General features: G+C 40.8%; 1 protein-coding gene across 1 annotated transcript in view; it reads left to right on the top strand.

Annotated features, from left to right (window-relative positions):
* The first annotated feature begins 263 nt into the window (after positions 1 to 263).
* The window catches only part of LOC111217600 (voltage-dependent calcium channel gamma-2 subunit), a 65850-nt gene continuing 53247 nt past the window's right edge, over positions 264 to 12866 (top strand). The window contains exon 1 of the mRNA XM_022739546.1: positions 264 to 734. Coding sequence (XP_022595267.1) covers positions 509 to 734 — 226 coding nt within the window. The 5' untranslated portion in view covers positions 264 to 508. The remainder of the gene's footprint in view (positions 735 to 12866) is intronic.

Raw genomic sequence — 12866 nt, forward strand, 5'->3', positions numbered from 1 at the left:
TTTTTTTTTTTTTTTGCAGGTCTGTGGAGAATAAACCTCAGTTTGGTTTATCTGACTTCCATTTTTAGGCTCAGCTCTGCCACCATAGGCTTTAGGACATAATTAATCCTTTATAGCTCAGTGTTATTATTCACATTTGTAGCTTTTATTTGCTGTGAGTGGCTGTACTGTGGCTACATCTGCAGCTACAGGCCTGCTGAGGTGCTGCCGTCCTCTGCATAACCTGATTTTTCATCTCTTTTGGGTGTAAAAGTAAGAACAAACAGAGAGGAGAGACATCACTGCCTCTTCCTCTCTCCCCCCACCAAAAAACCCTCCTTACCATCCTCAGTTTTTCTCTTGTTTTGGTCCTCACCCAAACGCAACCATAAGGTTCCTACCGCATCCTCCGCCTCCTTCTTCCCTCTCCTTCCGCTCGAGTATATCCCGTTTTTTCGGTTTGGTTTGGTCCCGAAAATTTTCAAATATTTACTTCCTGTACATCAAGAGGAAAGGGGGTCCCCCTTTCATGGAATGCGGAAACATGGGTCTGTTCGACCGCGGAGTCCAGATGCTGCTGACCACGGTGGGAGCCTTCGCGGCCTTCAGCCTCATGACCATCGCGGTCGGCACGGACTACTGGCTGTACTCGCGCGGCGTCTGCAAGACCAAGTCCATGAGCGAGAACGAGACCAGCAAGAAGAACGAGGAGGTGATGACCCACTCGGGCCTGTGGAGGACATGCTGCTTGGAAGGTAAGATGAAAGTCGGACTGTCTCTATGCTGCTCTGGTGCTCAACAAAATTTCCCAGCATGGGGTCATCTGTGGTTTGTGGAGCTGTCTTTCTGGCAGACCACAACTCACATTTTATTGCTGAATTTCAAGCCCTTCTGCACTTTCATCTGCCATGCCACTAGAATTTAAGGGTGTTCCTTAATGCTTTTGTTTCCACACATGAAAAGCACAACAGAATAAGACAGGAATTGGTGTTTTAAAGGCCGTACTGCTACCATACTGACAGGAGCTGAGCCAAGCTGACTGCATTTACACTCCTAAATTTCCAGAAACACATGGTTTTCTGTTTTGGCATGGCACTCAAGGGGTTGCAAGATAAATCTGAGGTGTCGCCAGATTATTACTTTTACTTTATTTCTTCTGCATTAAGGACAGAAGATGAAAAATCCTAATTCTGCCACAGAAATTCATGTTTATTGCTCCAACATTTCTCTACTGAAGCAGGTTTCTGTTTTGGGATGCCCCCTCAAGGGGTTGCAAGATAAATCTGAAGGGTCACAAGATTATTAAAGGAATAGAAGAGAAGAAAAATCAAAATTCTGTTCCATCTTTTCTCTAACTGCTTTTTTTCTTGTAAAATGCTGGCTTAACTTTTCAATGTCTTCTATTCAATCAATCTGACAAAGAAAAGACACTTTTTAGTTGAAATGGCACATGCTGGTAGACACTTTCATTATAAAGGGTCACAAAGCAGAAGAAAAACTTAGATATAGATCATTTAGACTAAAACTCTCCTTTTAAATGTGTTTGGGAGTTGAGCTCCTGCAGGCAAGGTGAAGCGGGTTTCACACCACTCTCACATCAGTTTCTCTAGTCAGACATTAAAGTTTAAATAATGAAATAATAACATTCACAAGCTGTAGTTAGGGTGGGACGTTCATCATATATCAGCCTGATATACTTGCAAACCAATACTCTGGTCTAACCCTAATTAATGAAAACTACAGGAGATCTTCCCTTTACAGAGGATGTGACACTGTGCCAGCAGGTTGGAAGGGATATTCATTTTAATGAAGACCCCAAAGTGAAGTCATGGCAGCAGAGATGCAGCCATTTCTCTCTGACCTGCTAGACAAACTTGATGATGGCAAGGCTGCTTGTCATGTAACCTTTGACCTGTCTGTGCTCAATACGCACTCACGTCCTGAGTGCATGCAGGTTTTGAGACAATCTCCAGAGTCTGCCCTGTCAGACGAAGGCGGCGTGTTTCCTGTCATGCCCCAGCGGAGGCATTGGGTGCTGACTTGGAGTGAGGCACTGTAACCTTGTGAGGGCGCAGAGCGTTACAAATCTGCTCATCTTCTTAGCTGTGAGATCCTGAAAGGCCACAGTGTCTGACTTCATGCTCCTCTGGCTCCTGTGATAGGCAGCCAGACTCTGTGCACCTTCTGTTCAAAGTTTAATAACTGGTTTGAAGTAACAAGTCCAATTTAAGGTAGCTATAATCCATATTTTTACAACTACAGACCATTTTGCCTTGGGATCACACCAGCTGCAATGCCATCAACATGTTGACTTTTTGACCCATGAAAACTTAGTAGTTATTTCTATTATGTGAGTACTCAGTGGTCATTACTATGTTGTTACCTGAGTAATCAGTATTCATGTGTCAGACCACACCCATCTTTGAATTTGACCTTTATTTTGATTTCAACTAAGTTTCATGACTGAATCTTGCATGGTTTACAAGGTTTAAGGTTTGATTAGGTTTAGACTCAAAAACTACATGGTTGGGGAAAGTTGATGGTGTGTGCTTAAATAATTACTTGGTTAAGGTCACAGGACTTTTGTTCTACATTAACTATCAGTAAGAAACAGGAAACGAACTGTTGTCTCTTGTGGCAAAACCTGATGTTTTGTTAGTAGGACAGTCTCTACCTTTGAGTGGGACTTGGTATCAAACCTCAATACTTTCTGATTACTGCATTGTGTCCTTGTCGATATCTGTCCAATGCCAAGAGTTGGCTCTGAGTACTTGGTCAGATTCTGAGTCTTGTTTACCGATTCTTTGATCAGTTCTTTGACATATTCAGGCAAAGTTCTTGAACACCGCTTTGTGTTTAAACACTGATGTCTGGCTCGATTTAGGGAGCGGCTGTGACTCAGCAGGCACAGCAGGTTGTCCGTTAATAGCAAAGTTGGTGGTTTGATCCCTGACTCCTCCTGTCCATGTTAAAGTGTCTGCTTGGAGGATTTTTTTTTTTAAATTTCTGTAAAATATTGGATAATTTGACAGATTTTGGTTTGAAATACGACTCCACAGAATGAAACTGATGAAGGATCATTTGTGGTGGAAGTGCAGAATTCCTACATTGTGTAAGGAAATGCACAGTAATGTCAAAGTTATGAAAGTCCTGGGTTGTTGGTTTGATTTAGCAAACCCCCTGACATGTAGATGCACACATGGTATACATTTTCAGTTACTGTGGTCTGTGTGATTATAGCCTGCAGAATTATTTTTGAAGCATTGGAAAACAGATAAAGACAAGGTAAATGCAATGGAGGAGCCTGCATCCCGTGGCTCTATGGTCAGTACTGTAGATCCAAAGATAGTTCAAAAGATGGGACCTCTTCCTGGGATCTTTTTTGGATCTGTGTATGTAGAGACTGATGGGAGTGATTTCAAGCATAGCCAAAAACTCTGTGACTGTGACTTTTCTTTTCATTTTATTGAGGACTGGGTCTCTCACTTCTGCACAGTATATGTTACTTATTTTAATTTTCTTAAGATGTCTTTTGTGTTTTACACCATGCTGTAATAGTGGCTACCCCTGCAAAACTGAAGGTTTTCTTACTGCTGTTTTCTTACCGGTCAAAGGTCAACTTCACTGTGATGACTATTTAAAAAAAATCAATACATTTAATGGCAAATAACCTTAATCTGAAAATTAATTTATAACTGCATTTGGCAAATAAATTTAGTGGAAAATTACAAGTTTTCTCTCTGAAATGTAGACGTATAAAGTAAAATCAAACAGAAATACTGATGGTAAGAACAAGTACTTCAAAATTGTACAGCACTTAGTTGCTTTCCAGCAGTGCCAGTGCCTTGGTAGAATGAGAGGCTAACTAATATGCTTTGGATCAAAGCGCTACATAAATGCAGGTCATTTACCGAATTGTTAAATGAGAGAAAAAGTGGGAGTGAGTTGTAGGAAAAAGGGTTTAATTTAAGTGTTAATACTGAATTTCAAATACGCCATTTTTTTTTAGCTTTACCTCTGATCACAGCGTTTACACCTCAGCTGTTCCTGAGAAGCTGCTCAGGTGTCAGCAGCAGAAAACTGGTTACTCCAGATGTGAGTGTGTTTGAAAAGAGCTCAGTCAACCTTCCCTGGATAGGTAAAAAGAGATAACACTGAATGCTGACACAGTGCTCTGGTGTATAAACCGTCCCTACAATAATTACATTAATGCACCTAGGATTAATCACAGCTGGAGTGTAATGGTGGCAGTGAGTGGCCTTTACCCCTGCTAGGCCATTATTTAATTGGCAAACAAAACAGCACAGAGTCAAGATGAGATCAAAACATCACACTCTTGGCTTACTGTGTGTCTGTGTGTGTGTGTGTGTATGCGCGCGCACGTATTGCTTTTGTATCGAACAATGAGCCTCTTCCTTTGAATGCAGGATCAAAATGGCAGGAAATAAACCCAGATATGTCGTTTGTGATTCATGAATGATCCCCAGTCCAGAAGAGGCAAGGGAGTGGAAAAAGGGGGCCACAGCATTTACTTACCAGGGTCAGATTCATTTAAATTCTAATTTAAATGGCTTCCTGCTCAGGAAATTGGGTCTTAAAAAGCAAGTACATTTAATTATAGGTAGTTTGCACATTTTAGACCAAAAATCAGGGGGGAAATTGAAAAAATGGAAAAGTGCAGAGCGGATGCAGCTGGGGAGAGGCAGCGATAAGCAGGCTGCTTGCTGCAAACCCAGCCTTGTTTCAGCATAGAGTAAGGAGGAGTGATATCAAGTTTAACATTTCAGATGTTAATTAGGCTCCAGTTTGCAGCTCAGCTCAATTAATTCAAAGTGCCAAGATGACTAGTATTCATCTTTCCCCCAGTTCTGCTTAAATGAAGCCTTACTGGTGATCAGGCAGCGGCTGAGGCTGCAAATGGTTGGAATAGTCGCTCCGTCCGTTTCGCAGCACAGAACACAGACTGTGTGTTTGGCAGCGAATGCCCACACATCCTGCTCGCAGAGTGGACACAGGTGGGTGACGGTTTGTGTTTGTATAAGCAGCTACAGGAGAGGAGAACCTGTGAAAAAGCAAAACAGGAATACTCACACTGGGTGCTTCAACACCTCAACCTCTACTTCACTCACAATAATCTCACTCATGGAACAGGAAGGGGTTGTGTGTCTGCAGTTTACCTATTAGGGCTGCAACTATCAATTATTTTCATTATTGATTAATCTGATGATTATTTAAATAAATAACACAATATCTTGCTTAAAGAAACTTTTGCAAGGTTTGGGATCCTTTGTGACTTATGTTCAGAGCTCTGATGTGCTATGAATATTTGGAGTTGCCAGTGGCGTCTTATATCTGATTCTTCTGCGCGATTCTGAAACTATTATTATTATTTTTATTTTTAACATTATTAACATTATTATTTTCTTGTAAATTATAGTTGCTGCCGTCCAAGTTTCACTTCAAAATACTGTATTCCTTCCTCAAAGTGCAGTTTTAGTCAAGTGCGTTTGTAAACAACACAAACGATTCACTGACAAACACAAAAATAATCTAAAAATACAAATATGGCAATGTTAGAGAGAGTTAGAAAAATAACATGGTGCATTTATCAGTCCATATACAAGGTAAACAGACTATTTTCTAAAGATTATTGTACCTCCACGCTGGTGACATTTTCAAATTGTCCGTCTGTCTGTCCGTCCATCCGTACCATCCTCATTAGCACAATATCTCAGGCACACTTTCTTTCTTCAAATTTGACACAAAGGTTCACCTGGACTGAAGGATAAACTGAATAGAATTGGTGGTCAAAGGTCAAGGTCACTGTGACTTCACAAAATACGTTTTTGACCATAACTCAAGAATTAATTCATTAATTATGACACAATTTAGCACAAATATCTAACAGGATAAAATGATGAAGTGATGACATTTTTATTTCCAAACGGTCAAAGGTCAATTTCATTGTGACATCATAATGTTCTGCAAAAACACTGGCCATTATTCAACACTAACTCAGGAACAGAAGGGGAAGTTGTGACCATATTTCCTGAAGCTTGACTGGTGGACGGAGGCATAAGACTGGGTGGTAATTCTAATTCTCATTATCATTTAATCTGCAGACTAGGTTCTTGATTAATTTATTATTATTATTATTATTATTATTATTATTTATATCATTTGGTGAATAAAATGTTAAAAAATAAAAATTTCCCAAAGCCTGAGTCAACATATGTAATTGTCTTGTTTTGTCCAGACAACTGTCCAAAACACAATATTTAGTTTAATGTCATAGAGGACAAAGAAAATTAGCAAGTAGAAACCAGTCTTTTTTTTTTTGGCATTTTTACCTAAAATGATTTGAACTAGTATTTCATTATCAAGATAATTGCAGACGACGCACTCATTGATTAATGGACTATTTGTTTCAACTCTCAGTCATTTGTCAAATCTTACAGCTGTTTAAAGAAGCACTTCAGGTAAAAGCTGATTGTTCTAGAGTACGTTCATTTGCAAAGATAGCATTAATATGCACAAAACTCTGCATTTTGTGTAATCCCTAATATTACTTTTATTATCAACAGCCAAATGCCAGCAAGTGCAGTGGTTATAAATATGCATTGAAAGGTCAAATGGCGCAGTTTGGGATACTCTGCCTCTATGATAAACTCTCTGAGGAGGGATCATTTGTCCTGAGATCTGACTGGTTCTAATAACATCAGATGATTTCTATTGGAGCTCATGAGGAGACAATTTTAACAGGAACAAATATTGAGCACATTACTGTCCAGTTACCAGTTGTGTCATCTCAAGCATCACAATAAAGCTGCAGGAATTAGTTGATTAAATCTGTAAATTTACTGGTTCCAGCTCCAATCTGCTGCTTTCTTTTATGCCTCCACGCTAGCGACAGCCAGGGATGGATACAGTGGATGGTTAGAAAGACCAGACAGCAGCTCTGACTATTTCATTCCTCAGAAGGAAAGTCTGCACCGATTTTTCCTCTGCTGCTATTGAGGAAATGCGCAATTCAGCCTTAAAGTCTTGAAACTGTATTAAAAGTTCAGTGAGTGTGGCACCGCAAACACAGATGTGGCTACAGACAGAGTGGGTGCAGTGATGAGACATGAACATTGCACACAGAAAACGTGTGTGTTGCTGATGAATTGGGCCCCCTGAGGCCGCCGCTCCTCCGTCCTACCTGGGACATCTGTAAAAGCCGCTGCTGTGCCCCAGCCCCCACCCACGTCTGTGCGCTCTCAGCCAGGTGTACCGCGCTGCGTTTGCTGCTAATCTGAGGCATTCATCTTCATTACAGCGCCGCCCTCAGGCTCCACCGTGGTTATAGGACGAGAGACTCAGAGTCAGGGAGGATGCGTGGGAGAGAAATGGTGGACCTAGTGATGAAGGACAGCCACCATGGTGTCTGATGTTTTGTCTTTTATTACCTGTCCGTTAAGGTTCTTCTTTGCTTGTTCCTGTCCCTTGCAAATCACAACGACCGAAACTACAGTATGCGCAGTGTAATTTACTGCTTCTCCCCAGTGCACATGATATCGGCTGTGGAAAAATTTAGGACTGCATGTTATGATTAGTTTCATTATTAATCTGCTGTTTACTTTTCCTGTCACTCATTTTGTCTATAAATATCTGAAAATTGTGAAGCTTCCTAAAGCCAGAGTCATTAAGTCTTCAAATAGCTTGTTTTGTCTCAACAACAATAACACAATGTGCATTGTCCCTGAAAAATGATAATAAATAACATTATTTTCTGTTGAGTGATCGATCGTTTCAGCGCTAGAATAGTTTAATTGACGATTTTATGATCAAACTAGTCACCGTACAGCTCCCGCTCATTTGCCCATGTTACATTAATTGTAGTCTTTTCCTGTGTGAAGAGTACTTTCCTTTCTTATATAGTTATATAAATTAAATGATTAAAGAAAGCAAGATGAGTGATGAGGTTGAATAAGCCACATTAAGCACCGAACAATTAGATGCTCAAGGATTGCCTTTACGCAGCCTGAGAGATAAAACTTAGGGCAAAAAACAAATTCCTCAACGTTCTGAGCATAAAGCTTTTTTCTATGCTTGCATGACAGCAGAGGCAACATGGATGAACATATTTGCATTTTTAACAACTCAGAGCTTCTCTCAGCAAGAGGACAATGTTTAGAGAGATTTATGTTTCAGTAAAACCCCAAATATAATCAGGGATTTTGACGCACCCAGTGGTAATTATGACCTTAAGAAAAATCATCAATAATAGATGAAGAATTTTTTCCTATTCCAAGTCAAACAAAACACTTGTTGACTTCCGTCTCCGTTACACTGTGGTTTCCAATTTGATTTTGTGTTGTAGCCTTGGCAAGTCTTTCGTTTTAGTGCGTTCTAACACCCAACAGAGATTATTTAGAAACATGTACTTTTTTTTTTTTTTTAAACTAAAATGGCTACCACTTCAGTGTGGCCTCCCACAGCTCTTGTCAATCACTGCAGATCACAGTTCACGCATCCTGCCTCATGTTTTAATGTATAAGCACGTGGGAGTATCAATGTAGTGTACATTCATGCAACTGAAAACACATGTGGGAGTATGTTGTGTGTGTGTGTGTGTGTGTACGTATGTGATTGTGTGTACTTAAACATGTGTGAATAGTGATGTTTGTGAGTGTTTTCTCTCCGTAGCGGAGAGGCAGGATGAGATAAAAGCAGATAGCAGAGCAGAGCGGCAGAGAAGAGCGGGATTAGTCTCATAGTCCAATCAGATAAGGATTACCCAGCTGGAGTATGCCCACCCAGGCTAATGTCCCAGCTCTAAAGTGGCATTACACTGTATTATGACACCGATCCACTGTACATCCAGCTGCATGGGCCAGATTACAGTTTGACACAAGTTGAGAGTAGCGTGGATGGAAAGTGTATTCGGGGCCACTTGTTGAAGCTGAAACTGAGCCTTCTCTCCTCCGTCAGCATGGTATCACTCTGGGCTGCCTCGCCCTTCATCTGATAACAGCCTGTGTAAAGTGACTGAGCTCTATTGCACTGCACTGTCACTCTGCCCTGCAGCCGGCGATGGATGGGATTCATTTTGCCCTCGCCCGCCTTTCATTGGAGCTCCGCTGAGACTGCAGACAGTCACTGCCGAATGCAACAGTTTTATTGGTCGCCACCTTGCCCTCTCTATTGCCCACAAAGGCCAAATTATAGGCGAGACATTACCGGATTAGGCTGAGGCCAACGACAGTCTAAGAACAGTGCTGGACTGTGGCCTTGGGTTGTGTTACTGTTGAGGCTGCCATTTGTTATAATGCTTCAGTTACAGCAAACACGCTCCGCTACCAGGATATCAGTGTAGAGTTTATTGATTGTGTTTGAGTACAGCCTCAGGTCTGTTACGTAGGTTTGATAGCAATGCTGCTATAGTAAAGCATATTCAACTGGGCAAACATTGTGCATTTTTATTAATCTTGTATGTTGTTTTCACTCATGCTACACATTGTAATCAGCCTCTCTGCACGGCCAGAACCTGTGACTTTCATGCTGACACTGTTCGGATCAATCGACCAGCCGCAATGTGAAGCTCACACTCTACTCACAGTTGGTTTTGCCCTGTGACAATTTCAATAGATTATTCAGATAACCCCGTCCTCAAGATTGTTTAGAAAATGAGAGAGAGGCTCCAGGATGTTCAAGTGTTTTCTTATTAGTGAGGGGCCACAGGATTCGGCTCAAACCGAACTTAGAATTTTTGGGAAATGTAGGATATAGTGTTTTTTTTAAACATACTAGGATCTAAAAGTTACATTATTACGGCCTTTGTTGCTTCAATTGTGACCATATTTTTTTATTTGTTTTGTGCAAGTCCCCCTACTTTATGGATGTGCAATATTGAATACCCTGAGTATACCTTTAACAACTTATCTCTCTAAACCCCCCAGTCTGTTCTTTTTACAGAAACAGAAACCTTGACAATACAATTTGTATTTGCAGCATAAAAAACGCAGCATGAGGTCTAACAACACTGTAAACAGGCAGGTACAGAGAAAGATGGGCTTGCAAATAATAAGAATATACGTCGTCCACCCTCATGTTCTGATTGTTCTGATCAGAAGAAATTACATTCACATTACTTAAGTTTTTTTTAACAATTTTTCCGAAAAGTATTGTGGTGGTATTGCATCACCAGTTCCTTCCACGGCCAGAAAAAGCCAGACTGCTGAACGAGGAAACACCCCAAAGCTTTAATCGTCAGTATTAGCACAGGACATATTGAACGTTCTCATTCTCAGACTGAGCAGCAGGATCTGGTCCCTTCAAATCAGACGAACATTACATCATGAATTATATCAAACTTGAGAGGACAATGGCGATTTAAAGAATACACTTGGAGAGACACTATCATGATTCCCCCCCTTGTATATTAATAGTCATGTCTTGGTGGCAGCATTCGGCCGTCCTGACGGAGCCTCGAGATGAGATGGACAGTAGAGGGGTGTGATGGCACGGTAATTGGTTTAGCGTATGATTAATGGCTCAGATGGCTTTGATCGATGAGAGAGGGGCTGTAAACTTTGGTGGCACTCTCCCATAAATGCTGTCATCCGCTCTGCATGAAGGACCCCCCCCCCCCATAATCCAGAGAGTAAGAGCCTTGGCTATAAATTAGAAAAATAAAATAAAAGAACAAGCTTTAAAGATGGGACATGCGTCAAAGAGGAGCAGTGTCTCAGTTATTACATAATAATTATCCCCTCTGACCCCCGACACATCGTCATCATCACAGCCAGCAGGACTGCATGTATGTGTGTGTGTTTGTGGCTCTAGCCTTGATTTACACGTGTTATTTTTAGCTGCAGTTGGTCCTGTTGGGTGGGGTCTATCTTTATCCTACATGACCAGAGAACAAATCAATACAAAACATACCCTGGACTAGTCTTTGTGTAAGCATACTGTGTGGCACCACAACTCACCACAGCATGATACTATAGGCAATGATTGCTCACTGCCTGCTCGTACGAGCATTTTCATGTTGTCTTGCTCCTGTAACTCAACATACTTCCATTTGAACCCGGATTGTGGCGCAGGAAGTGCCATTAAAACACATGTACAAATTCAAGCTATGTATGTTTTGGCAGAAACTATGATCGTTTTGAACATAAAAATGATGAAGACAGACTGAGAAGACACGACTAATGCTGCAGAGTGCTCGGACAAGTTTCTATGAACATTTAAGTAGCAAGCTACAAATGCCTCAAAGCCATTTTTCATATCTGCAAGCTGTTTCATACGTCAATGAATCGTTCAAAAGTTCAGAAATACACTTATTCATTTTTCTTGCTGAGATTCTAACTCTTAAAGTACTTTTTGCATTTGTTATAACTTTCTGATGTGTAGGTCTGCATGAGTAAATTCCACCCAACCATGGTATGTAAGAAAAACTTTTCTCTAATTTCAGACATCTTATAGACAAAATGATTAATTGATTAATCAAGAACACAACGGGCAGATTGAAAATCAGCATTAGATGCAGCTCTATAGGTGTTACAGGTATATACCAGATAAAGGTTGACTTAGCTTTTCAAACCACTGCAGTGCTCAGAGGTCAGAGGTCAAGAGCAGAGGTCGTGAAAACGTATGTTGCTATCCAGCCCAAACAGACTCCACAATCATGACCTTGTATTTGTTCCCAACTATTGTTTATCAAACAAATGTTGTCCACTTGAAAATGTAAAGTTTCCACGTTAAAGAGGCTTGAATAACCACTCGATTTTCAGTGAGACTGCGCTCTGATTACATAGAATTGATCCTCTTACAATGAAAGTGTAATTACCAGCAGGCCAATCTCTGACTCCATCGCAGCAGAGCTCCTCTCTGTTCCACTTCACCGGCTGTATCCTTAAGCTGTGGAAACATCCCAAAGAGACCCTGTAGTAAATGATAATTAACTGCAGATACAATCCATTCATTTTAAGGAGGTGCGATTCACTCCTTTTTTTCCCTGCAATAGCACAGAAAAAGTACGGCAATCTGCCTTTTGATTAATTGGTGGTGTCCGTGGTGCAGTTCATTTGCAATCTATTACACCGTATTTGCTTTGTGTCAGAACGCAGCCCAAACACACTGCATCATCTCAGGGCTGGGGGAGGGGACGGGCCAGAGTCAGAGTCTTTTTGGTGCCTTTGCCCCAGCTGAACATACGACTGCCTGCGTATAATGATACTAATGCTAATAACAATGAAAATAGTTACAGTAATGACTGTGGAATGGATTTTTACTTACAACCTGATCCATTATCTCAGAGCTCATCTGTGTGTCCTCTAGTGGTCGTCTTGTTTAAAGGGTCAATTCACCCAATGATAACAAAAATGTATTTTCAAACTTCCCTCCAGCTGGGACTACACCCAGTGGTCACTCTATTAGGTACAGCTGTACAATGTAATGCAGTCCAATACAACAGATGTCTCTCTTTACAAAGCAGTGATGTACTGGACCACATTGAGATGTGTTTCTAATTTTTTGTCCTCGCTATGAGGGCGGCAGAATTTTAGCAACACCTCTGAATATAATGCATCCATTATAAGACATTATGGTCACTAACCATGACCTCAATACTAAATCGTATAATTTAATTAATACTTCTATGACATTGTCAACAAAAACTGATTATTGGCATCATAAAAGTGGACTTTATGGCAGAACAGTTGTATTGGATCACATTAGATTGTACACTTACACCTGATAAAGTGGATACTGAGTGTATTTCTTCCACAGTTGGACTTTTTTTCTGCCAAAGAAACAGACCCACTGGGAACTGTTCAGTAAAGGATGTTTCTATAAAGACACAGATGCTGCTGAGTTTTTCAGATATCACTTTTTAACCCTTT

This window comes from Seriola dumerili, unplaced genomic scaffold (assembly GCF_002260705.1).
Source record: "Seriola dumerili isolate Sdu_G_001 unplaced genomic scaffold, Sdu_1.0 BDQW01000044.1, whole genome shotgun sequence".
Taxonomy (NCBI): domain Eukaryota; kingdom Metazoa; phylum Chordata; class Actinopteri; order Carangiformes; family Carangidae; genus Seriola; species Seriola dumerili.